General features: G+C 40.5%; 1 protein-coding gene across 2 annotated transcripts in view; it reads right to left on the bottom strand.

The window, feature by feature from the left end:
* The window catches only part of STK32A (serine/threonine kinase 32A), a 130,534-nt gene that overhangs the window by 35,242 nt on the left and 68,128 nt on the right, over positions 1-27,164 (bottom strand). For both annotated transcript variants that reach the window (XM_027546052.1, XM_027546051.1), the window contains exons 5-6: positions 26,752-26,925; positions 4,612-4,649 (exon numbers count right to left, since the gene is read on the bottom strand). In XM_027546052.1, the coding sequence (XP_027401853.1) occupies positions 4,612-4,649; positions 26,752-26,925 (212 nt within the window). The remainder of the gene's footprint in view (positions 1-4,611; positions 4,650-26,751; positions 26,926-27,164) is intronic.

The following is a 27,164-nucleotide window of genomic DNA, read 5'->3' on the forward strand; positions in this document are numbered from 1 at the left end:
CCCTCTGGCTTTCCCCATAAGTCCTGGTCCCGAGGGAGCCTTAGATCAGAGTTTCTCAACTTGGAACTGACTGAGAACTTGGACCTGATTATCTGTGTGGTGAAAGGCTGTCCTGTGCATCGTGGAATGCTTACTTGCATCCTTGGCCTCTATCCACCAGATGCCAAAAGCACTTCCCACTCCTGGCTGATATACTGACCATCAAAAATGTCTGCAGACATTGTCTCACCTCTGCAGGGAGAGACAGCAGAACAAAAGCATCCAGTTAGAAACACTGCTTTACTGTGAAGTTTTCAAGTACAAGGCCCAGAACTTCCTGATTGAGCACCCTAGGGAGCCATCTGCCTGTTCTTTTCAGCTCTGTACCTGGAGGCACAGAATCACATTAAAAGTTGGAGCTCACAGTATTGAGTCACTGGATTGAGTCATCACTGCAGTCATTATTTATACTCTTTCTTACTGTGCATGTGTCCAGCCTGAGGATGTTTCTCAACACAGCCCTCAAGGACACCATAACCAATTGGTTGACATGGCTCCTAGCTTTCAAAAATTTCCCTAACTCAAAAATGGTGCCACAGTTTTCTAGGATTCTTGTTAAAAATTTATATCCTTAGACACTAGCTGAGATTTATAAACCTGATTATCTGGGGCTAAGGTACAGTGTCCTATTGTGTGTGTGGGGGGGTATGTGTGTGTGTGTGTGTGTGTGTGTGTGTGTGTGTGGTATATGTGTGTGTGTCTGTTTATATATAAAAATGCTACACACTTGATTTTTAGGTACATTTTGGGACTCTGCAAAGAAGAAGCTATTAAAGTAGCAGGCTCGGTTCTTCCTCACACTCCTAAACTGAGTTTTTGCCTTTCTCTGTTCCCTGTGACAAAGGGAGGGTATCAAGAAACCTAAATTATAGATAATGTGGTAATTGTCATTCTCTCAGATATACCAGGGAGATGTTATTCTTCCTTTGTAGGCAGCACTTATTTCCTGAATAATTTAGAAAAAAAAAATACAAGAATTTAGACTCTATTGAACTGATAGAATTGGATGAAGTACTTAAGTTGGTAGGATATGGAAACCATATATCAGAACAGTTGGTTATGAGCCATCCAAGAGTTAATGCCATCTCAGGCTCTGAACTAGTGAGTGAGCCATTTAAGTAGGACAGTGTGATCTAAATTAAAAAAAAAAAATTAAGTCAAATTCCGATGTATAAAGAATGTTCATTCACACTGGTAGAAGGACTCTCCATTTACAAAAGGATTTGGTTCCTTTAAATATCGGTCTTTTCTGATGAACATGAACCAGTATGACTCAGTAAGAGTAATACAAAGTTTCTCCCTGTTACTGATGGTACTGAATTTAAATATAAGCCACATGGTGTAATACACAGCTCACTTGGAGAAATGGGAATAGCAGGTGTATCAGAGAGGAGCAGTTATCCTTGCAATTGCTAAATCCCCATGCAAGAGGCATACATGAGCCACCAGGAATTTCATGTCAGGGTATTGGGTTGGCCAAAAAGTTTATTTGGGTTTTTCCATTACATCTCAGGGAAAAAGCCAAAAGAACTTTTTGGCCAACCCAATAATCAGTTGGGTTGGCCAACAATGCCTGAAAGCTAGGTTTTTCAAAACCTGAAAAAAAAGACAGTAAATAACCTCAAAAAATTATTTTTTCCAGAAGAGATCCCTAGGACAATGCTTAGAGAATGACCCTCAATCTTGTGTGTTTGCATCTCTCTCTCATTCACATACCCAGTCCTTCCCAAGACAGTGTTGCTCTAATTGACTGCAATGATTCTCCAGTTGAGTTTAGGATGGGGGTAAAATACAGAAAAGCTCCTCTTAGGTCACTGTTCAAACCCCAAAGTTTAAGAGTGAAAAGTATCTTTGTAAATAGTACACCAGGTAACAGGTGTAGACAGGGAACCAGGCAGCATGGGCTGCTGGCTTGCAGTCCCTAAGCAGCGGAGCCACAGTCCAGCCAATAATAAAATGCCCTGAAAAAGTGGGTGTTAGCCTCCTACATGCATGAGGGAAAGGCAGAACAGGCCATTGAAAGTACAGTTACCTGAGAATTAAGGGTCAGACAAAATTGTTTAAACACAAGACCTAAGAAGTAGATGTGTACAATATTTGGTATATCCCTTTTGGAATCAAAATATCAATAATTCTTTAGTAAAGTCAAGTAAGGATCCAGCTTTTAGTGACTCTGTACCACCTGGGAAACCTTATCTACAATATCACTCAGTTAATTTTTCCTGAGGGTAGTCTCTAAGGGTGTTTACACTTGAAGATTAATTTATTCCTGGATCTTTCTCCTCATCTACAATCACCAAGTTGATAAGAAAATGAGACAGAGAAAGACTTTGAATGAGAGCTGGATGACCTCATGGTAGAAATAAGATGAGGTCACACTGGAGATCCAAGTCTGAAATGTTCTCCAAATGGAAGGTGACTATTGGAAAGGTTTTGGTTGATAGGATCAATGTCTCCTTTCAGGATCCTGACAAATATTCGAGCAATACACTGGGCACAGAGGCAAGCAGCTGAGAAAGAAGTGGGGACAGAACCCCAAACCAGGCTCTGTGTGACCAGTGCTCACCTTCCCAAGACTGTGTTGGGCACACAGGGCACCTTTTTCTATCATGTTGTGTAGAGGTGGCCTTTAGCGGCTAGGGTTGTGAAGAGGACAGCTGTGAAGCTCCACAGAGTTTATTCATACCAGCATGAGGGGGATCCTGCTTCCTACTGAAGGCAGAGATAGCTGGTGTTTTCATGAAAGTCACCTTCATGCTGTCTCACCAGTGCCCACATTTCTGAGTTTCAGAGAATCTGTTCCCAAATGTCAGAAGCAGTAAAGGGAAGGAAGAAATAAGGCATTGGAAGAAAGTGGAAAAAATCTTTTTAGACAGTCCATAAATAAATAATGATGCTGAGCTTTGAAATTAGAGGTCATACAGAAAAGCATTTCTTGGCACTCAGAGCACACGTGGCAAACCAGGTTTTAAATGGAATTAGGTAAATAAATAATGAACCATGGATAGTCTGTGGAGTTTCAGCCCCACTTGTAAATCCCTTTTGTAAAAGTCAGATGAATACAGAGCTTAGCAGATTTGGGACTCCCTCACCCAGCAGCTCTCTGAAAATTTAACAAGGATCTTATTGCCTCTGTAACATTTATAACATGCAGGCTGTGTGTTCTACAACTCTGTACTGATGTACCAATAAATCCAAATGTCCATTAAAATAATATTAGGAGGAGATTATACACATTTAATCACTGTTGGTCAAAGCTTTTTCTACAGGACATCTTCAATCAGTGTTTCTTGAACTTCAGGTGTTCATTTTTCACCTTCATGGTCACTGCCTTATCCCTCTGGGTACCACATAGACCCTTACCTACTCTATAGGTTTCTTTAAATGGAATGATTTTTTGTTAACTGAAAATGGTTGAACAGAAAACTTAGTATCTCTTATATAAATGTAAAAATTTGCCCTGATGAGAAGAAAAGCCTAAAAGCAGACAAAATGAGAATAAAATAATGTCATGAATCTCTGCTGCTGCTAAGTCACTTCAGTCGTGTCCGACTCTGTGCGACCCCATAGACGGCAGCCCACCAGGCTCCCCCATCCCTGGGATTCTCCAGGCAAGAACACTGGAGTGGGTTGCCATTTCCTTCTCCAATGCATGAAAGTGAAAAGTGAAAGTGAAGTCGCTCAGTCGTGTCCAACTCTCAGCGACCCCATGGACTGCAGCCTACCAGGCTCCTCTGTCCATGGGATTTTTCAGGCAAGAGTACTGGAGTGGGGTGCCACTGCCTTCTCCGAATGAATCTCTAAGTAGATACTATTGCCTACCGAATGCTCTATACTTGAGGTCTCTTCTGTCTTTATGGGAAAAAAAAGGAAGATAATTTCTATAGAGATATTAAGGCAAACTAGCACACCCACTCCAGTGTTCTTGCCTGGAGAATCCCAGGGATGGGGGAACCTGGTGGGCTGCCGTCTATGGGGTCGCACAGAGTCGGACACGACTGAAATGACTTAGCAGCAGCAGCAGCAGCAGCACCCCAAAACTGGGGTGGTTTTCTTGAAGAAATAGGTAGAAATGGAAGAAAACTGAAAAGAGAACAACTTTTTCCTTATGTAAATTCAGGCTATTTATGGGTGTACTAGTGCAGTAGTCCCCAACCTTTTTGGCACCAGGGACCAGCTTTGTGGAAGACAGTTTTTCCATGGATCAGAGCGGGAGGTGATGGGGAGTAGCGGGGCAGTAATGTTTAGGTAGTAATGCAAGTGATGGAAATTGATGGGGAGCAGCAGATGAACCTTAACTAGCTGGCCAACCTCTCACCTCCTGCTTTGCAGCCTGGTTCCTAAAAGGCTGCGGATGGCTATTGGGCACCCCTGTACTAGTGTTCTATGCCACTGCAATAAGTGATAAAGTTCCCCCATATGGTCCGTCCCACCATTAAATAGAGTTTGTACCAACAATGCAACTGAACCAAGCAAGACACTTTTTCCACGTATAGTACTCCTCTGCTGGGGATAATCAATTTGTTGCACATGTGTATCAAGTGGTTGATTGCAAACAAATCATTTACTTACCATGTTCATCAAGCAAAATATTGTCAGGTTTCATATCCCTAGGGGAGGAAAAAGAAAAGAGAAAGTAGCTCATAATAAAGCAGAACTATAGAGTCGGACCAAACTGAGCAACTGAGCAACAACACAGGATAAAGGTCGAAATTCTCAAGAATGGTGGCTAGGGTTGAAACAAGGTACTAGCCCTTCATCACAGTCTCACTGAATCCTCACAGTGAACTGAGATGATAACCAGTAATACCCCCAATTTCTAGATCAGAAAACTGAGGCTTAAAGAAATTAAGTCACTTAATCCAAGGTCACAGAGCTAGTAAACAGAAGGATTGGGCTCTGAACCTGGGTCTTTTTCATTCCAAAGCTCTCAGACCCTTAAGTTCTATAATGGGTTATAGCCGAGCATGTAAGTATTGCTCCACAGATCATACGGCATTTACACTGTCATAAGGCAGCGGTACTAATCGTCACTGCTGTCCATATAACTCTAGAGTTACACAGATGAAGTGAGTTTAAAGACCATGAGAAACAAAATGGTCTATGATGTGATTATACTTTTTTTTTTTTTTAGAGAAATAATGGTTTGTTCATACTCTCTACCCCTTAGGTCTTAACAAAACATAAATTAATGGGTAGTAAGTCTTGACTGAGATGAAGCAGAGAGACACATTATGAAACTTCAGATTCCTGAATATAAATTGATGAAGATGCTAATGATATAATGCCTCTGATCTCTTCTAGTTTTTCACAAACCAAGAAAGAGGGATCCTATGTAACTCAAAAAATACCCCAGGCAGAACCTTTTCCATTACATTTTCAAAACTGCGATTATACTTTCAACTTGCAGAGATCAGAATCTTTCTTAGGATGATAATGCCTCTAGTGACTCAAAAAGTCTTATTCCCAGGGTTGGTAATTAAAGGATTTGGACCAGTCTTCCATGCACTGATAAGTTCCTTAAATCCACAGAAAGGAATACAACCCACCCTCATCCAATGGAATAGTTTTATGGTAGATACTCAGAAGTTTGATGGTAAATACTTAGAGGATTGATCTGTAGAATTTTAAAAGTCCTCAAGAAACAAATATTACTGTAAGCAGGGTCCTCAATGAGAGCACTGCTCTGCAGTTCATAACAGCCCTCCGTCTTCCACACTCCTGCTTTCACTGCCCTTCCCTAACAAACCATTAAAGCCCTTCAACCCAAATTCACAGAAGTCATTAGGGAAGAAATTCTGCAACAGGTTTGGGATTACATTCTTCAGCCTAGTCAAGAGGCTTTTATGTTTTTAGAATAAGGTGACCTGAGCCTTTGACAGACCAAGATTGTCAGAGTCCCCTTTTCTTGACACTATTAATGAATAACAAGCCTTTTACCTACAGAGAGAACCAAGTATATGCCCCAGCCAACAGGCAGGTACATGGGTACTTTCATAAGGTTTAAATATCTTCTCATTTAGTTTATTAGTTTCTTAAAATTAGTTCTGGATTCATAAGTGATCATTTGTGGCTGTGGCAAATTTCTCTCTTGTTCAGGGTACAATTTATTAGAAACACAGAGCAGGAGGGGGTTTCAAATTGGATGTTTCTCTGGCTAAAGTCTCAATATTTCAGACCCCATCCCGTCCCCTCTGATGGATTTCATTTCAAAAATTATCAAGTCTAAATGCATTCACATAAAATAAAGGCCCTCTTAGTCTGACTCCTGGGCGACAGCCACGTGCAGTACACGGAGTCTCCTAAATGCTCCCCCCATCCCTTCACCTTCTGTTGTTCCTTTGTGCGAATCAGAGCCTTGACCTGCTACACCCAGAAAATGCAGATTCATCTCTCACCACATAGCTCAGATGCCACTTCCTGCAGGGAGCCTTTCCTGATTTTCCATTTCTGAGTCAGTGGCCCCTCCGACATGCTCTGCATGGTATACTTCTTCCATCATAACATTTATCACACTTCTATTAATTTTTTTCTCCAATTGGATCATGAACTCCTTGATGGCAGGGGCAGCTTCTTGATTAATATATGAACCAGGATATACAAGAGCACTATAGGGCACCATCAAACACTCTGCAGCTTAAAGCTCAAGGTGAACCAGGCATTAGGCTCTTGCCACCTCTTTGAGACTGGCATCAGCGAGCATCAGGTAGTGTTTACCAGATGAGGAGGAGGCTCTGAGGAACCCTGCCAGGAAGGGAGAGGCAGGATGAACATAATGATTTCGTGGTCTGAATTTATGAGGGTTTGCTGGGAGGAATGAACTGCTATGGGTTTGTCACTTTATGGGCCTTCTATTAAATTTCTAAGCATCATTAAAAAAAAATTGTTATAGCCACGCTTTGTTATATACACTACTTTCCCCAGAAACTAGCTTAAAGAACAGCACAAAGATCAGAGAGGTCATATTTTAAAGGTGGTATGTCCTACTTCAATCTGATGTTCATTTACTCATCAAATATTTGTCTACTTTGATAAGTCACTGTGTTAGAATATGGGAAATAGATACATGAGATCTAGTTGCCCCAGGAACGGAGAGGGTAAGAAAGGTTCATGAGGAACCTTGTCAAAGGGATTCGAAGTGGTAAAGAGGTATGTTTACTATTAACTTTAGAGAAAGGATATTTTCTCATATCCTTTCTCTGTAGAAAAGGGAAAGTAGACTCTTAACAGAAAAATAAAGTATATAAGCAGAGATTCTGAGTACATAGTTTTTCTCAAAAGTGATGAAGTAACCTCTAAATCACTAAGGGTGAAGAGCAGTGTGATAAGACTGTTTATTCATGTAGCAGGAGAAAGGAAATGAAAATAAACCCAGGTGCTGTATTAAAATTTCTTCTAGAACAAGGTGAGATTTTCTAGTTCAGAAATGCATCACCACCTTTTATCTTTTTCATCTTTTCCAATAATCCTGAATGGTTTCCTTCATTTAAGGCAATCTATAAGATGGTTTAACTGGGTAATTACCAAAACTGGCTATTCCTAAAGTTACCCAGGCAAGCTGAAAATATGCACCCTGATTATTTCTTCACTCCCATCTCCTTGATCATTCTTCTGCCATCACTAGAGCCTACCCCCTGTGCAGCATGACCTGTCGCATATACCTTTTATTGCCAACCCTGACATTCTAGACTAATAATAAATGAAATTTTCTGCCTGATGTTCCCATCTGTATGTTTAGCAGCCATGATAAATATAAATATATGTCCTAAAGAGACCCTTTGATATCCATCACATCCAACACAAACACCAAAACCCTCTTATCCCCAAGGCCCTTAGCCCAGTATACCATACCAATATTCTCCCATTATAAAAACAAAAACCTTGGGAGATCATTATTATTTCTTCTTTTTCTCTTAACTCATAATACCAGCCCCTCAGCAGCCTTGATAACTTGACCTATAAAATACAGTTATCTAAGACACTATGATGGTTCTTCAAAAAAAAAATAAACATGAAATTAACACTCAATCCAGTAATTCTGTTTCTGGGTATATACTGCAAAGAAGTGAAAGCAGGTATTTGAACAGATATTTGTAAAAAATAAAATAAAATGCTGATGTTTTCGAACATGGATGAACCTTGAAGACATTATGCTAAGTGAAATATGCGAGGCACAAAAGAGCAATTATTGTATGATTCCTCTTATAGGAAATCCTTAGATTGAATAGTCAAATTCACAGAGACAGAGAACTGAATAATGGTTCCCAAGGACTGAGCGAAAGAAGGATGGATGATTTATTGTTTAATGTTTATAGAGTTTCAGTTTGAGATGAAGAAAAAGTTCTGGAGATGGACAGTGGTGATCGTGGCCTAACAGTGTAAATGTACCTAATGTACTTTTTCACTTACATACGGTTACAGTGATAAATTTTATGTGATGTATATTTTACTACAGTGAAATACACACACACACACACACCCAAAAGAATCACCATCTTCAGAACCAGCACCATCATCTTTTAGTGGAAATTTATAATAGTGCCTTGTTCCTGCTTCTCCTCTTGTTCCCTGACAATCCATTATCCACACAGCACCCAGGGTGGGGGTTTTCATTACACACACCTTCCCTGCCTAAAGTCCTCCACTGGCTCCTAACCCACATGGGATAAAATCTGAACCATTTACCCCTGGCCTTATATGACCTGCAGATGCTCTAGTCCTGCAGAACCCTGAGCTACATCTCATAGCATCCTCTCCCTGCCACACACCATGTTCCAGCCACACTGGTCTTCTGGTCTCCTTCAAACATTGCCCCCTCTACCTACAATCCTGTCCCCCTGCATGGCTTGTTTCTTCTTGTCATTCAGATCTCAGCTAAAATATCACATCCTCCAAGAAGTTTCCTGACCACTCATCTCCATCTTCATCTCTTCCCCTCCATCTTCTTTTCAGTACAACACTATCATTATGTATTTTTTCTTATTTGTTCATTATTTGTTTCCTCCCCACCCCTCTGAATGTAATTTCTCAGAGAAAGGACATCTTTTCTGTACTGTACTGTTCAGTGCTGTAGCTTCCAAGCTCATCAAAGTGCCCAGAATAAAGTTAGTGCTTGAATAAATATTTGTCAGAAAAATGAGTGCATCTGATCCCTTGGCATCTCCAACTTCTGGAATAATAAGCCACGTCTTTCTTTTTCTTCTAAGAAGATAAAAACAAAAGCAAACAAAAACAAAAGAACAATAACTACAACAGCAACAAAAGACCCTCCATCTATGCCCGTCTTAGTTGCTCAGTCATGTCTGACTCTGTGCGACCCCTTGGACTGTAGCCCGCCAGGCTCCTCTGTCTATGAAATTCTCCAGGCAAGAATATTGGTTTCCTCTTCCATCTATGCCAGATGCACTGTATTTGCTGTTGGCAACTAAAAAACCAGTCATTTGGGGAGTGCTGAAGTGCTGAAGGAACACACACATTCTGTAGAAAGTTCTCATTGCATCTTGACTTGATGAAACAGAAAAGGCCAGGTCCAGCTGAATCAGCTGATTCCTACTGTGGGGACTATAAACAGAAGAGTGGAAATGCAGTGCTCCCTATGGCAGGGTTCAAAGCGGAACTGATATGTCTGCTGTTCTCACTTGAATGACTTTAACAACACATTAGCAGGACTTAATAGGCTAATTACATCCCTTCACTGAGCCTACCCTGGAATCAAGTTGCTCACCCTGCAATATGACATGGGGTATTGTGAGAAGACAGAAGAGGAAAATCTGTGTATCCAAACCAAACTCAACTCCTTCAGTGTCCCACAGCTTTCTGAAAGGTTCATGGTTTGGGTTTAAATCTTCGTTACATAATGTTCTCTTAGACTGGGTACTCTCCAAGTTCTTGAGAGAGGAAAGTATTATATGTATAATATTTTATTTATATATATTTATATAATATCATACAATATTGTATTTGTTGTGCCTGTAATATATTAATTATGGTGTTTCATGAAGGCTATTGGTCACATAAATAGACCCATATTAAGAAAAGAGATAGGAATACCAGACCACCTGATCTGCCTCTTGAGAAATTTATATGCAGATCAGGAAGCAACAGTTAGAACTGGACATGGAACAACAGACTGATTCCAAATAGGAAAAGGAGTATGTCAAGGCTGTATATTGTCACTCTGTTTATTTAACTTATATGCAGAGTACATCATGAGAAATGCTGGACTGGAAGAAACACAAGCTGGAATCAAGATTGCTGGGAGAAATATCAATAACCTCAGATATGCAGATGACACCACCCTTATGGCAGAAAGTGAAGAGGAACTCAAAAGCCTCTTGATGAAAGTGAAAGTGGAGACTGAAAAAGTTGGCTTAAAGCTCAACATTCAGAAAACGAAGATCATGGCATCGGGTCCCATCACTTCATGGGAAATAGATGGGGAAACAGTGGAAACAGTGTCAGGCTTTGTTTTTCTTGGCTCCAAAATCACTGCAGATGGTGATTGCAGCCATGGAATTAAAAGATGCTTGCTCCTTGGAAGGAAAGTTATGACCAACCTAGATAGCATATTCAAAAGCAGAGACATTACTTTGCCAACAAAGGTTCGTCTAGTCAAGGCTATGGTTTTTCCTGTGGTCATGTATGGATGTGAGAGTTGGACTGTGAAGAAGGCTGAGCGCCAAAGAATTGATGCTTTTGAATTGTGATGTTGGAGAAGAGTCTTGAGAGTCCCTTGGACTGCAAGGAGATCCAACCAGTCCATTCTAAAGGAGACCAGCCCTGGGATTTCTTTGAAAGGAATGATGCTAAAGCTGAAACTCCAGTACTTTGGCCACCTCATGCAAAGAGTTGACTCATTGGAAAAGACTCTGATGCTGGGAGGGATTGGGGGCAAGAGGAGAAGGGGATGGCAGAGGATGAGATGGCTGGATGGCATCCCTGACTCGATGGACATGAGTCTGAGTGAACTCCGGGAGTTGCTGATGGACAGGGAGGCCTGGCGTGCTGCGATTCATGGGGTCGCAAAGAGTCAGACATGACTGAGCGACTGATCTGATCTGATCTGATCTGAAGAAAAGAGAGGGGTGGGGGTATGAGAGTGTTATGGGAAATTGTGAGCAAAATTATATAATTTAGAGCAGAAGGCAGAAGTGAAAAGCTCCCAGGATTGGATTATTAAAAACCAATTATCATCTTCCAACTTTCTGACCAACTGGTTGCTTCAACTGAGAAATAATTGACATATACTTATTTCAGATGACTAATTCTTTTTGTTGTTCAATTCTAGCCTTTCCCATAGTTTGTTCAAGGGAATATTAGTTACAGAAGCCTTTACAAGGAAATGAAGTAAAGGGACTGAAGGCTTTCAGACTGTGCTGGTAAAGGGCTTCCACACCCAAGGGGAAAGATTGATTAGTAATGCCTGCTTGGCCACAGGAAGAGGTGTTTGAGGCTAGTCCGTAATAATGTTTCAAACTGATGTACTTCCCATGAGTTATGAGAGTGGTTAGAGTTAATATTTATTGTTCATGCTGCAGCAGGCACATGGCAGGCACTTGAGAGACAACACTGATCTTACAACAATAATATCCATAACTTAGATATTATACTCATTTTTGCAAATGAAGAAGGGGGAGTTCAGAGATGGCTCAAGATTAAAAGTAAGACAGAACTGGAATTATAATCAAAGATTGAGAGGTGCAATCTTAGTTTATATTACAAATATTCATATCTTACTCCCTTTCAGCAGAGAATGTCCTAACATACCCAGGGGTCTGAGGTGTTGTTAAAATTGGTCTGCATCAAGTTTAATTTTTTTCATAATTTCTATTATATGTATATGATAGATTTGCACCCTACTCTATAATATTAATATATCCATATCTCTTTTAATATAAAAATACAATTCTATCTTTCTTGTTCTGGATAAATCTATTGTTTAAGGAAGATGAATCCCCAACAGTACAATAGTACAGACACTCCAGTTCGAGAAGTATGGCCATGTACCACCATCCCAGAAACCTGGGATTTTTAACCACTTTGTAGTCTTTGAAGGCAGAATGTTTAGATGACAAGGCTTCCTGCCTTACAGTTTGCATTAGTCAGCAGTGCTCTTTATTACCAATGTTTTCTTTAATTTGGACTCACATAGCTAGAATCTTAAGTAACATGTATGCATTCTGCACCCAAGGAGGCAAGAACACAGAGTAACTGTCACTCAGCCACAGAGACTAGCCTGAACTCAGGTCTCCTGGGTCTTCCACTCAAACCCAGGAAATCTAAAGTAAGGAAATGTACTAGTTAGAGGAAGGAAAAGAGTCTACAAATAAGAGGAACCAGAAAGGAACAAGATCAGTGGTGGTCCATTGTTGATAACAAATAAAGTCTGTCATCTGAATGCTGGGGGAGGCACATAAGCAGAACCTAAGAGACCCCTGTAGGGTCAGGAGTTAGCACTTTAGCTGCTGGATCAAGGGAGTTTGTGGGTGAGAGGATAGAAGACAGGACAAGCTCAGGCAGCAGCTCCCTATCAACAACTACACTGAAATACAAGAATTTTAGTAGTTTTATAATGGGTATGGCTGTACCAGTATACAGACTAAATATGAGTCATGTATATGGTATATGGTATTGTACTATGTAATCGTGTATGTATGTGTGTGTGTGTATAGAATAAAGTTGGTAACAGTCCCAATCACAAATTGTTCTATCCATCTATCCATCATCAGGCATTACTAGGTTTATTTGGGAAGCAGTAGAACCTAGATGTTGAGAATGTGTGCTCTGGAGTCAGATGACCCAGTTTCAAATCTCAGCTGAAAATTTGCTAGTTCTGGGACCTTGGGCAAGTTATAACTTTTTACAATGTACATTATGATTGCCTTCGTAACATGCATTCTTCATTCTCTTAATCATTTCAGTTCATTTGTGTATTTAACCTCTCTGCCACACACACACATATACTGTAGTCCCTTTGTTTTGGGGAAATCTATCCCATGCTTGACTTCAGGAGACAGTTCTATGACTCAGGGCTAAGCTACTGAGAGTTATGCCACTTCACAGTCCTGGTTATTGGTTCAGGAGTGGGCTGTAACCCTATTTAAGCCACTGAGCAGGCAGAAGAGTTATACTATAGGCCTCTGAGGAAGAAACATCTTTGCTGTTCTGGAGAAAGCTTCCAGAAGGTGTGTGATTCATCGAATTTAAAGGAGTTAGCATGGAGTCCAAGGCTGAGGTGTTGGATCAAGATAGCCTACGAGTCTGGCCTTCATCTGGACTTTGAAGTGTCATAAGATAGTAAATCCCCTTCATTGTTTAGTCTCATGTGAATTAGCTTTCTATTGATACTAGAAACATGTTTGCAGTAAGCTTCTGAGACTCAGCTCTCCTGAATCTGTAAATTGAGGACAGTAATAGTGTCTGCTTTATAGAGCCATTGTGAAGCTTTAGTGAGATGGCACATGCAAAACTTTTAGTTTAGTATCTGACAAATAGTAATTGTTCAACTAACTTTCAGAAAACATTGAACAAATAATTGGGAAGTATTAATGTAGCAAGGGCCAGACAGTAAGAAACTAATGTTTAACTGATACAAAAAGCCAACTCATTGGAAAAGACCCTGATGCTTTCAAGCTGAAAGATGAAAGCAAAAGGAGAGGGGGCAGCGGAGGATGAGATGGTTGGATGGCATCACTGATGCGATGCACATGAATTGAGCAAACTCTGGGAGATGGTCAAGGACAGGGGAGCCTGGAGTGCTGCAGTCCAAGAGGTCACGAAGAGTCAGATGTAACTTCATGACTGAACAACAACAATTATCTTCTTACTTTTATCATCAATGAAAACGCTATTTTTAAAAAAGTGCTAACTGAGGAGATCAAACTAGTCAGTCCTAAAGGAAATCAATCCTGACTTCACTGGAAGGACTGATGCTGAAGCTGAAGCTCTAATACTTTGGCCACTGATACGAAGAGCTGACTCATTAGAAAAGACCCTGATGCTGGGAAAGATCGAAGGCAGGAGGAGAAGGAGACGACAGAGGTTAAGATGGTTGGATGGCATCACCGACTCAATGGACATGAGTTTGAGCAAGCTCTGGGAGATGGTGAAGGACAGGGAAGCCTGGCATGCTGCAGTCCATGGGATGGCAAAGAGTCGGACACGACTGAGCCACTGAACAACAACCACCACCAGCCTAATAGCTAGAACACGTGATTTCTTGTCTTAGCCTTGTCTCTGATTTGCTTTGTGACCTTCATATCACTTGCTTCTCTGGGCCACGGTTTTAACATCTGTTCCAGGGTTGACAAACTATGGCCTGTGGCCGAAATGTAGCACATCATGAGTTTTTTGTATGGTTATAAGCTATAAAGGGACTTTACATTTCTAAATGATTGGAAAATCAAAGATGAATGCCATTTTATGACACAAAGAATCATGTGAAATTCAGATTTCAGTATCTGAAGGTTTTATTGCACCACAATCAGGTTCTATGCTTCCATGTTATCTGTGGCTGCCTCCACTCTTCGGTGGCAGAGTTGATGGGTTGGGACCGACTGCGCAGCCTATAAAATGTAAAACATTCTCTATCTAGCCTTTTATAGAAAAAGTACGCTGATCCCTTCCCTACAGAGGGAGCAAGTTGAACTAATAATCTCCAGGCTCTTTCCTGCCTTGATATCTAGAATAGCTAGTGAGGGCCATTCTCTATCATTTGCATTTTTATTGTCTTATTACCCACTATCAATGCCCTATCCTTATCTCCAAACTGACAACAAATTCAAGTAAGTCTCCTTTAAAAACCGGCTCTGTATATTCACTAAGGCACAAATAAGAAATAACCTTGAACTAGAGCACTTACTTGAACACGGTGAGAGGACCTGCCCTCGGCTCAGCTCTCCTGTGGCTTTTTCTACCTCTCTGTCCCCTTTCTCACGTATTCTGACCACAGAGGACTCTGTTCTACTACAGGATGTAACAAACTTCCACCTTACAGCTCAAATGCCACCTACTGGAGAGGCTTCTTCCAGCATGATGCTAAAGTCGCCCAGTCTCCCCAAACCTGTATGCTTTTCCTTAGATCTTTATTTCCCATACCGCATTCAACACTGAACCTAACATGGTCATTTGTATCTCTGTTCTTTGTTTATGTTTCTGTATTACATTTTTTGTCCATCTCCTCAACCAAACTATAAGCTCTGAGGGGACAGAAACCATGATTCTATGCTTCAAAAACTCTTCACACTGAGTAAAGTCAGACAGACAAGACAAGTATCACATGATATCACTTATAGGTGGAATTTAAAACAAATACAGGTGAACTTACTGACAAAACAGAGACAGATTCACAGATCAAGAGTCTGTCTATACTTAGACTCTAAAGTGGAAGTCTGTTACATCCTGGAGCAGAACAGAGGCCTTTGTGATTAGAACATATGAGAAAGGGGAGAGAGTGGTTGAAGCAGCAGCAAGAGCGCTGAGCAGAGGCCAGGTCAGTCTTACCAAACTTATGGTTACAATAGGGAAAAGAGGAAGGGATAAATTGGGAGCTTGGGATTAATATATACACACAACTATATATAGAATAGATAACCAACAAGGACCTACTGTATAGCATAGGGAACTATATACAATATCTTCTAATAATCAATAATGGAAAAGAATCTGAGAAAGAATATATATGTATAAATACCTGAATCACTTTACTGTACACCCAAAACTAATGCAACATCACTGTAAATCAACTATACTTCAGTAAAATGTCAACAACAATACACATGTGAATAAACAAATAACATAGTTAATGAATTAAAAAAACTCCATTCAAGAGCTGTTTGCCTGGCGCATGAATAAGTCATCAATACTATGTGTTAAATGACTAACCCTGAAAGAATGATGCTTTTAGCTTTGGGCTAAAATGTATGCTAGGCAAAGTAAAATTTAATTTGGACCAAGGCATGGGTTGCATATTAACAAAACTCAACCTTAGAGAAACTTAAAAGCTCGGCACAGGCAAGTTAAATGTTGACCTGTAAACAAGCAGTTCTTGGACTTTTTCAGATGGCTTTTCACAAATGAGTGCCCTCGTATGAGAAACACAGTTTCAAAGCACCTTTCAGAACTGCCTGACAGGCAGCACAAAACAGGCAGAGTCTCCTGTTTTCACAATGTGTAACTGATGCTCATTCATTATTCGGTAGCTCGGGAGCAGGTGCTGAACAGAACACATCAACCTAATACCCTCATTACCACACTACCGTTTTGTTTTTGAGGCTCAAGTAGCCCTTCTGCTGTGGGAGTTAGGAAGCAAAGACTTGCAGAAGGCTTGTAAACTCCTGAAAAGAAGATTCACCAAAACAAAAAGGAAGGGCATTTTCTTAACCAGGCCACAGAAAATGGCAGCCAGAAGCCAAACTATCATCCCACTGCTGTGAACAAAATATTATCAACATACCGAGAGGAAGAAAGGCAACATCACACAGAGCAGGAGTAATATAGGAATCAGACAATCTGTAATTATTTTTAGACTTTTAATTTTCTCATATACTGGACGTGCTGCTTTGGTAAATCAGAAAAGGTTGAACTTCATCTAGAGATATTTAAGTGCAAAACAAAACCCCATGGGCTAGAGACACGTTATTAAAAAGCCAGAGATATCCGAAATATCTCTCACGAAATCAGAAATACGGAAGTAAGCAGAGATAGTCTCTGGGCAACGTAAAATAGGTTACCATATACGAAAGCTAATAAATTTGACTTATCGAATTTCCCTCTTAGGTTACTGCACTTTTATAAACAGTTCTAACAAGTTTTGTTATCTGGTCTCCCATCCCATAATATATTTGGAGCAGCAGGAGGGAAGCAGAAGCTTCTCTGAGTAGCATGTGCTAGAGAAGCAAAGGTTGACATTTTAGCCTCTAAGGAAACTGTAAAAACACACTGTATTCATTTGCTAGGGCTGCTGTAACAAAGCACTGCAAAATAGGTGGCTTAAGAAAAAACAAATATATTGTCTCATGGTTCTGGAGGCTGGAAGTCTGAAATCAAGGTGTCATCAGGTCCTCCTCCTTCTGAAACCTGTACATGAGGGAACTTCCTCACTTCTTCTTGGCTTGTGTTGGTTTGTTGGCAATCTTTAACCTTCCTGGGCTTATAGACATATCATTCCCGTCCTTCATCTTCACATGGAGTTCTCCCTGTGCCTCTTCACATCATCTTCCTTTTCTGTGTGTGTCTATCTCTATGTCCACATTTCCCCTTTTGATAACACAAGTTACTTTAGGGTCCACCCTCATGAACTCATTTTTACTTGATTACCTCTGTGCTTATGTACTCAGTCACTCAGTCATGTCTGACTCTTTGTGACTCCCTGGACTGTAGGCCACCAGGTTCCTCTGTCCATGGGATTTCCCAGGCAAGAATACTGGAGTAGGTTGCCATTTCCTCTTCCAGGAGATCTTCCTGACCAAGGGGTTCTAACCCACATCTCTTGCATCTTCTGCATTGGCAGGCAGATTCTTTACCACTGAGTCACCTGGGAAGATAAAGACCCTATTTCCTAATAAGGTCACCTGCTGAGATACTGGGGATTAGGACTTCAACATACCTTTTGTGTGTGTGTTGGTGGGCAGGGGGAGGGACACACAACTCAACCCATAACACATACCAACTAAAAATACGTGTCTAAACTAATGTTAGTTGCTATTGGATGGGAAATGAAAGTCGCTCAGTCCTGTCTGACTCTGCGACCCCATGGACTATACAGTCCATGGAATTCTCCAGGCCAGAATACTGCAGTGGGTAGCTTTTCCCTTCTCAGGGGATCTGCCTAACCCAGGGATCGAACCTAGGTCTCCCACACTGCAGGCAGATTATTTACCAGCTGAGCCACAAGAGAAGCCTAGGAATTCTTGAGTGGGTAGACTATCCCTTCTCCAGCAGATCTTCCCAGCCCAGGAATCGAACTGGGGTCTCCTGCATTGCAGGCAGATTCTTTACCCACTGAGCTATCAGGGAAGCCCTGCTATTGGCTAAATAGCACTAAATAGCTCATCTGATTTTGAAGAGGTCTATCATGTTTATAAGAATGAAACTAAAAGAGCCTATATTAAGATCAAGGCCTTTGAATCAGATAATCCTATGTTTGAATCTGGCTTTAGTATACCAACTGCACGGTACTGGGCAAGGCACTTAACCTGTCATGGTATTGCTGACTATCAGTGTGTGCAAAATGCTAGTTAGCACAGTGCCTAGTTCTTGATATATACACAGTGAATGATAGCTCTTCTTAAGCCATTAAGAAAATGAAACATGTCGTTGCAGTATAAATTAAATGGTGAGCAGAGAGTAGTAACAGAGAAGGCAATGGCACCCCACTCCAGTACTCTTGCCTGGACAATCCCATGGACGGAGGAGCCTGGTAGGCTGCAGTCCATGGGGTCGCTAAGAGTCGGACAAAACTGAGTGACTTCACTTTCACTTTTCACTTTCATGCATTGGAGGAGGAAATGGCAACCCACTCCAGTGTTCTTGCCTGGAGAATCCCAGGGACAGCAGGGCCTGGTGGGGTGCCGTCGATGGGGTCTCACAGAGTCGGACACGACTGAAGCGACTTAGCAGGAGCAGAAGCAGAGAGTAGTAAACACCCTTAGGAATTAGAAAAGCCTCTCTCCAGATGATTCATTCCCACAGGCTTCAGAGAGCTGGGGTGTCACTGTGCTGGCAAGTTCACTCATCAGAAGCTCATCTATAACTCAGTGATCATTGACTAAAATGATTAGCTGCAGAAAGATGTTATTTTTCCTACGAATGATCATCCCTAGGAATAAAATGTGACTTCCAAGATGCTGCAGTGTGTATAAGTCAGACAAAAAGGTGAAACCTCAGCCTTGAAGGTCTCTGCCAATGAAAACAAAGAATTCTGGTTCACAACTGAATTGCAAAAAGGTCTTGATTATTCTTTTTTTAATTAATTAATTTTTTAATTGAAGGATAATTGCTTTACAGAATTGTGTTGGTTTCTGCCAAACATCAACATGAACCAGCCATAGGTATACATATTTCCACTCCCTCTTGAACATCCCTCCCACCTCCCTCCCCATGCTACCCCTCTAGGTTGTTACAGAGCCTCAGTTTCAGTTCCCTGCATCATACATCAAATTCCCATTGGCTATCTGTTTTACATATGGTAATGTAAGTTTCCATATTACTCTTTCCATGCATCACACTCTCTCCTTCCTCCCCCTCTCCCTGTGTCCATAAATCTGTTCTCTGTGTCTGTGTCTCCATTGTTGCCCTGCAAATAATTTCATCAGTAGGTCTTGATTATTAAATGTGCTAAAAGGTGATTATTTCACTTCACTGTCATATGCTGTTTGGACAGTTCATTTTGGTCATGGGGCCTTCTTGGGGAGAAGTGGGTGTGCAGTAGAGAGCTGCAAATCAAGGAAGTTATACTTTGAAGAGCATCATCCTATCAGGGCTGAGAGGAAATCATCCTAGACTCTTAGATATGAAAGAACCATTCCTGTTCATTTGGTTAGACCTCCTTACCACCTCCTTGACAGAGATGTTCAAGGCTGTTTAAGGTTATAGCCTGGAAGAGGGCCTGGCAACCCACTCCTGTATTCTTGCCTGGAGAATCCATGGACAGAGGAGCCAGGTAGGCTACAGTCCATGGAGTTGCAAAGAGTTGGACACAACTGAACGACTTTCCATTTCACTTTAAGTTCATAGAGGGTATTGATGTTAGAGTCTGGTGTAAGACAACTTCATTAGAGGAAGTGTGGTGGACAGACTTTCTGGTGTTTCCCACAGTCCCCACCTCCTGGTGTTCATGTCTTATATCATCCTCACCCCTGAGTGTGGGCTAATTGTATGGCTTGCTTCTAACAGACATTGTACGGCAAAAAGTGATGGGGTCTTGCTCTTCTGATTGTGTTATGTTACATAGTTTAATTCAATAAAATGGACTCTGTCTTGCTAGCAGACTCACTCTAGAGTCTTGGTCTCCTCACTGAATTTGAAGAAACAGCCTGAGTCCTACAGGTTACACAAGGCAATGAATTCTGCCAACATCCTGACTGAACGTGGAAGTGGACCCTTGCCCAGTCCACCTCAAGAAGAGAACCCAGTTCCAATCAGCCCCTTGATTACAGCCTTTTCAAGAACCCAACTCAGATGTTCCCCAACTCCTGACTCAAAGAAACTGTGAGATAATCAATGTGCATTATTTTAAGTTCCTATGTCTGTGGTGTTTTGTTGCACAGAATAAAAACTAACACAGCATGGAAGAAAGGCAGCACAGAGCCACACACTGTGGACACACAGTAGGAATGTGTGGAATAAATTAAAACTATGCTCCAGGAATTCTATGGTGGTTCAGTGGTTAGGACTTCAAGTTTTCACTGTCGAGGGTGCAGGTTCGATCCTTGATCAGGAAACTAAGACCCTGCAAGCCTATGTCCAAAAAAACCAAACAAACAATGATACTGAAGACAACTTCATCTACAGAAACCTTTACTTTCCATGTCCACCCAAGGATCACATGTATATTCTGTCCTCGTTGATTTGTTTAGTCACTGACTTATTCAGCAACTGCTCTGGGTTAGACTACATGCTGGAGATTAGAACAGGAGTGAGGAGTAGAGCTTCAGTTTAGGAGGGAGAGACCACTTTTTGTGAAGAATATTGTGAGCCAGGGGCTACCAGTAGAAGTATGATCAAAACCACGGTGAAGATGTGCTGAGTGTGAGTGATGTGTGTGTGACTCAGCATACACATATAACTGCTTGTTTTCTCTGCAGTGAATGCTAAAGAATTTGGTATGCATACCAGAATGCCACCATTCTGGTATGACTGTTGAAATGTTTACTTGACTCCCTTTCATTCTGTATTATCAGCTCTGATGACAGCGAAGTCTCTGTCGTTTCTACATTGAAAGTCAGTCCAGAGAATTGTTGTCTGGAAAACAGATACTCAAGAAACAATTCTTGAATGAATATTTATGATAGAAACTTTATCCCTAAGTTTCCCCTCTCCCCCGAGTCAAGATGCTGATTTCTAGAAGAATAATATAAACTTCTGGTAAGTAGCTACTTCAGTCCAGGACAGGGCATGCAAAAATTATTTCCTTTGTGTATCTATGGAAGTTCCAAGGTTTCTGTGATTACAGCAAAGAAGATAAAGGTGATGAATAAAAATAACATCCTATTCTTTTTTTTTATAATCATGAATTTTCTGTCATTCCTACTTCAACATATCTATAATCAGTTGGAGATGAACTTTCGCAACACGTCCTGTTGTACTGCAGTCATTGACATCAAGGGCCTAACTAGATTTTTATTGCATTCCAATAGGAATTTAGAAATCAGTGAGTTATAACTTTATTAGAGTGAGATAATTCTTAGAAAGAGGAAAAAACGAACATCTGCTCAAATGGTATTTTGACCCAACATGACTCTTACTATTTAACTGTCCCAAACGATTCATCTTATTAGCTTAAATTCGTGATTGCATTTTAAACAGCTGACAAGGGAGGGAATACAAATTTGTCTTTGCACTGTAAAAATTACTTTCTATTACTTTATTCACTGGAGAGACTGTGGCAATCAACAAACTAAAGAGTACTATACCATAGGAAGGATTGTAATGAGTTTAATGTTGCTTATTTTTAAAAATAAAAGCAAATAATGACTGTGTCCATGTTGTTAAAATCTTCATTCACTGATTTAATGTAAGTAAAGGGGAATATTGAAGGAAGAAATGGCTGTCATTTGGAAACTAGAGCTGATTTTTCAAACTCTAGTTTGAAAATGGAAAAATGTTTGACTTCTTGACTAAAAAATAACTCTAACTAGTCTAACTGCACAATTCAAAATGAATGGTGACTATGCAGTCCTGTGTCCTTTACAACTAGAGAGAAAAAAGACTCTAAAAATGAGAAAAATGAGCTAAGTATTCTACATATTTAGGAAACAACAAAAAGTCAAGTCTGTGAATTTTAAAAAGTCTACAAGCAAGATAAAACAAAACCCCATTTATGTTTCACTTAGAATTTAGGCAGAAATAAGATTTACGGTGTTTAAAAAAATAAGCTAGACATTGCTGGCAGGAAAAATTAAAGACAGAACTCATTCTATGTTAGCAGAGAGAGAAATGAATACTTTCATTCAGAATACAGTTCCCTTTCCATGGATTAAACTCTCCTTCCTGGTTTTAACCTCCCTGAGCTCTCAAGAAGCCTTTATCATTACCCCAAATCATCTTCTCACTGAAATACTCGTCATTTTCATACACTTAGCGTCGAGTTTTGGGTTCCTCTGTCATCCGTTGGTTCCGTATGTGTCCATCTCACTTGTTCAGCCAGACAGTGCAGATCTCTGAAGGCAGGTGGCCATGCCTCACCCTGTACCACGCCCTCCTCAGGGCAACAACTGTGCTGAACATCAGGTGCGTGAAGAGAGGCTAAGAGCCTTGCATATCCTTCACGTGACGCCTCACCTACATATTAGCCAAGTTATTTTCTGAACTGGAGTTCCATTAGCTGTAAAATGGGGACAATCACACCATCAACCTCTTGGATTTGTGGCAGATGGAAGGAAATAATTCACAAGTACTTAGCAGAGCGCTTGGTACCCAGAAGCCCACAGTCACGACAGCCTATCACCACAGCTGCTCCATCCACAGTTGCTGGCCACCACAGATAATTTGGAATCTTTGACCCAGTCCAGAGACAAAATGTTGTTGTGAAATTAGTAAGTCACATATATTTTTAAATTCTTTATTTTATATTGTAATATAGCCAGGTAACAAAGTTATGATCATTTCAGGTAGACAGCAAAGGGACTTAGCTATACGTATATATGTGTCCATTTTCCCTCAAACTCCCCTCCATCCAGGCTGCCACATAACATTGAGCAGAGTTCCCTGTGCTGTACAGTAGAACCTTGTTGGTTATCCGTTTTAAATATAGCAGTGTGTACATGTCGATCCCAAACTCCCTAACTATCCCTCCCCACATTTCTATTCTCCTGGCAACCTATAAGTTCACTCTCTGAGTCTGTTTCTGTTTTATAGATAAGTTCATTTAAATCATTTCTTTTTAGATTCCATGTATAAGGGATGGCATACAATATTTTTCCTCTGTCTGACTTATTTCACTCAGAATGACAATCTCTAGGTCCATACATATTGCTGAGAGTGGCATTATTTCATTTTTTAATGGCTGAGTAATATTCTATTGTGTATATGTACCATATCTTATTTATCCATTCCTTTGTCAATGGACATTTAGGTTGCTTCCATGTCTTGGCCATTGAAAACAGTGCCACAGTGAACATTAGGGTGCATGATCCTTTGGGACCATGTTTTTCTCTGGGTATATGCCCAGGAGTGGGATTGCAGGGTCATATAGCTTTATTTTTACTTTTCTAAGGAACCTCCATACTGTTCGCCATAGTGACTATACCAAATTACACTCCTACCAACAGTGTAGGAGGGTTCCCTTCTCTCCACACCCTCTTCAGCATTTATTGTTTGTGGATTTTTTGATGATGGCCATTTAGACTGGTGTGAGGTGATATCTCATTGTAGTTTTGATTTGCATTTCTCTAATAGAGTATCTTTTCATGGGCCTTTCGGCCATCTGTATGTGGAAGTCACGTATTTTATATCTGCCCCTTTAAGCAGATGATCTTTTCTTGACTGGGGAATCTACTGTATTTTCTTAATTTTTATTAATGCCTTGGAACTCAAGATGTGTCTTCCAATCTAATCCTCTAAGTAGCTGAAAGATGTTTTGTTATCTTTGATTCTATCAAATACATCATGCATTTTACAGATTCTTTGAAGGCAGAGATTTAGAAATAGAATTAGAGTACTCAGAAGCCTCCATTTCTTTTTCTATGTTGCTCGTCATGCTTTTAACTCTGCCCTGGGAGTCCCAGCTTCAGAGTGCACTATTATCCTCTAAATGCCGCAGACAAAGGGACACTGCTTATTTCACCATGTACATGATTTTTTTTAACCCATTTGAAACCACTTCAAATGGAAATCAATTCACATTGATATCTAGTACTCGGAAGGCAGAAAGCTCTGGTAATTAGAGCTCTCTCACAGTTAAACCTATTTGGTCCCTACTGTCTTGAAAAGCCCTAAAGAGGTTGGTATATGTCCTGGTTTTTCCAAAACATGTATGAGTTTTGCCTGTTGTCCCAGCATAATTATTAACACCAACTCCTTTCATTCTCAGGAGTACCCTGATTGGATGATAAATTATATGATTACCCAACATGAAGGCCAACAAATGTCTGAAATTTATGGCTTTAATTTCTTCTATTTTAATTTTGTCTTTGTTATCTGTAAACCTGGGCTTTTATGCAATCAATCATCCGTGTGGCTCAGGCAGTGGTCATTCCTTCAGATTTTGCTGAACACTGGTTATACGGTGAGAAGCATACCACACATGGCCGTGTTACTGAGTTTACAATTTAGTAGAACAAACAGATATTGGGTGACTATATAGTGAAAACATCACAATGCCTCAGGAGAGGTACAAGATGCGATTGCCTTTAAAACATAACACTTGGGGACACAAGGTAGGACACATCAGCAGTTGAAATACATCTGGATTGTTTTTGATCCCAAGAGGATGCCATCTTACTTTAACCCTGTATTCATAATGTCCTTGTGTCCACCTTCCATTAATATGCCATGGTGAGGAGATAGTTCAGTACAAAGAGGCCCTCTGAAGACAGGCTCTAAGTAATAATAATGGTGAGTCTGTAAAAGGCAAGAAGCGGAAACTTAATCCTTGATTTCTTATTTAAGTGACAAAACCATGACAGCAAAAGCAAATAAGGGAGAGAAAGACAGAACAAAGCTGCTTGGTATGGTTAAGTTTCTTGAGGGTGAAAATTGTGTCACATATTCGGTTTTGTTTTTCTCCTGAATTCTTCTCAGAACATGGTTCTAAGCACATGGCAAAAAGGCTCAGAGTATCTTGTGATGACTGAGAAAATGAAACTCAAAGAAGGCAAAGAACTCAGATTCAAACAGGAGGGAGACAGTGAAAAGGTGCCCCTGTGGGGGCTTCCCGTGGTCCCTGACTCCTGCCAGAGATCTGCCATGTCAGCACCCAAAACAGACTGAGGGTTGGCAATATAGGGGAGGATGAGTGAGCATGAAGACTCTGAGAGGGATTCTATGCCTACAAATATGAAAAGTTTCTTCTAGGAAGGAACTGGGTGATGGCTACCAAAATGCCAGTGTGGGAGAAAGATCTCTTGTCAATAGGATTCCCAGTTATTGAGAAAAACACCAGGTGTGTAAATTTTACTTCAGAGATTGTACATGATTAATCGGTCTGCTTTCCATTTATCCACTGCCTGAAGAGCACATTTTCAATACAAATGGGCCCTTCCAAAGATAGAAAATTAAATAATAATTATGTTAAGTGCCAAGACCAAAAAGAAAAAAAAGGATTGGTCTATGGTACTTTCACAGAGAGTCTATAAATTATGACGCTACATCTTTAATCAAGGATCTGTACTAGTTCTAACAAACTCTAGATGTTAACTCGTGGTGGGAAAATAGTCTATCTGGCCAAATGTTTAATAAATGAGACATAAAAACTCAGCAGATTCTTCAAGGATTCGAGATGACAGTGGCAGAGTCACATGTGTTGATTGTTCACTTAATGATGTTTAATGTATTATGGTATATATTTCATATATGTAATAAATACAGATTAGTATAGCAGACAGAGCTCTGATGTTAGGATCAGAGAGATCTAGGTTTGAATCTGGCAACGCTGTTTGTCAGGATTTCTCCTTGGTGAATCTATGAGCCACATTTTTCTCATCTGAAGAATGGGAGTACTGTAATGAAAAGTAGAGTCCTCTAAGTTTTGAGAATAGAATAGGATAATATATGAAAGTACCTTGCAGTGCCTGGCATATGGAAACCCAGGTAAACAGTAGCTGCTTTGATGGTGATTAGGTTCAAAATTCTTAAAAAGAACCTAGATGATAATTTAATGTCTCCAAATCACAAAATCTCAGATTTAATACTGGTCTAACTACAACTGCTCTGCTCATTTATCATTTATTATAGAGATCAAGTGAGATACTATACAGGAAATTTCCATCAAAACTACCAACTCCTTTATAAATATCAAGTATTATCCTTTTCTCTCTATTGTCTGTTTGGGTTTATAGCTACTTGTGTTATTTGTTTGTCTTTGACACAAATGCCCCAGGTGAAAGAGATACATTGCTTTTGCTGACTTGTCTGCAGCACACCCACACCAGGGACTCACTATAGGGTGGATGATAGAAGTTATGACTCAAATTTTCTCTCCAAAGAATTTTCTTCCTACCCATTCTATGTCTTTCTCTTTATGCACTTTCTTCATTTAATATTTATTAAGCCCCAATATGTCATTTTTCCTTCTCTTTGTCTAGGCTTAGTTATAAACAGCACCAATACTCATTAATTCTGGTTTTGTTGTTTACTAATGATGACCTTGGGAAAATTAAGTTCAATGTACTCAGTATTACTTTTATTCGCAAACTGGGGACATCTACCTCCAGTATTGCTATACGAATTAAGTAAGAGTTAGATGTCACGTTCCATAAGGACCTGTTGAATGCAGCAGGTTGCACATCCGCTCCTATGCATTCAGCCCAAGGCTGCCCCTTGGACTTGACTGACCTGTGAATGATGCGCTGGCTCTGCAGGTAGTCCAAGGCCATGGCCAGCTCACAGATGAAGAGCTTCACAGTGTCTTCCTGGAAGCGGACATTCTGCTGCAGGTGGTAACGCAGGTCCCCGCCCAGCAGAAGGTCCACCACCATGAACATGTCTTCCTCATCTTGGAAGGAATACCTGGAAAGGAATTAGAAATGCAAGTGGGTTAAATACATTTACACACTGAAGAGGCCTAGAGGCAAAGGACATCTTATAGACCTGAGCCAAGCTTTCCTGAGCTAAGAATCCAGGCTATGGGAGTACTGGTCTATTACTTGTTCTAGGTCCTCAGTTTCTGCATGCGTCAAATGCAAATAATAATAAGATCTTCCACATTTGATTATAGTAAAGACTAACTATGATGTGTGTAACAGTTT

The sequence above is a fragment of the Bos indicus x Bos taurus genome, chromosome 7 (assembly GCF_003369695.1).
Source record: "Bos indicus x Bos taurus breed Angus x Brahman F1 hybrid chromosome 7, Bos_hybrid_MaternalHap_v2.0, whole genome shotgun sequence".
In the NCBI taxonomy this organism is placed as follows: domain Eukaryota; kingdom Metazoa; phylum Chordata; class Mammalia; order Artiodactyla; family Bovidae; genus Bos; species Bos indicus x Bos taurus.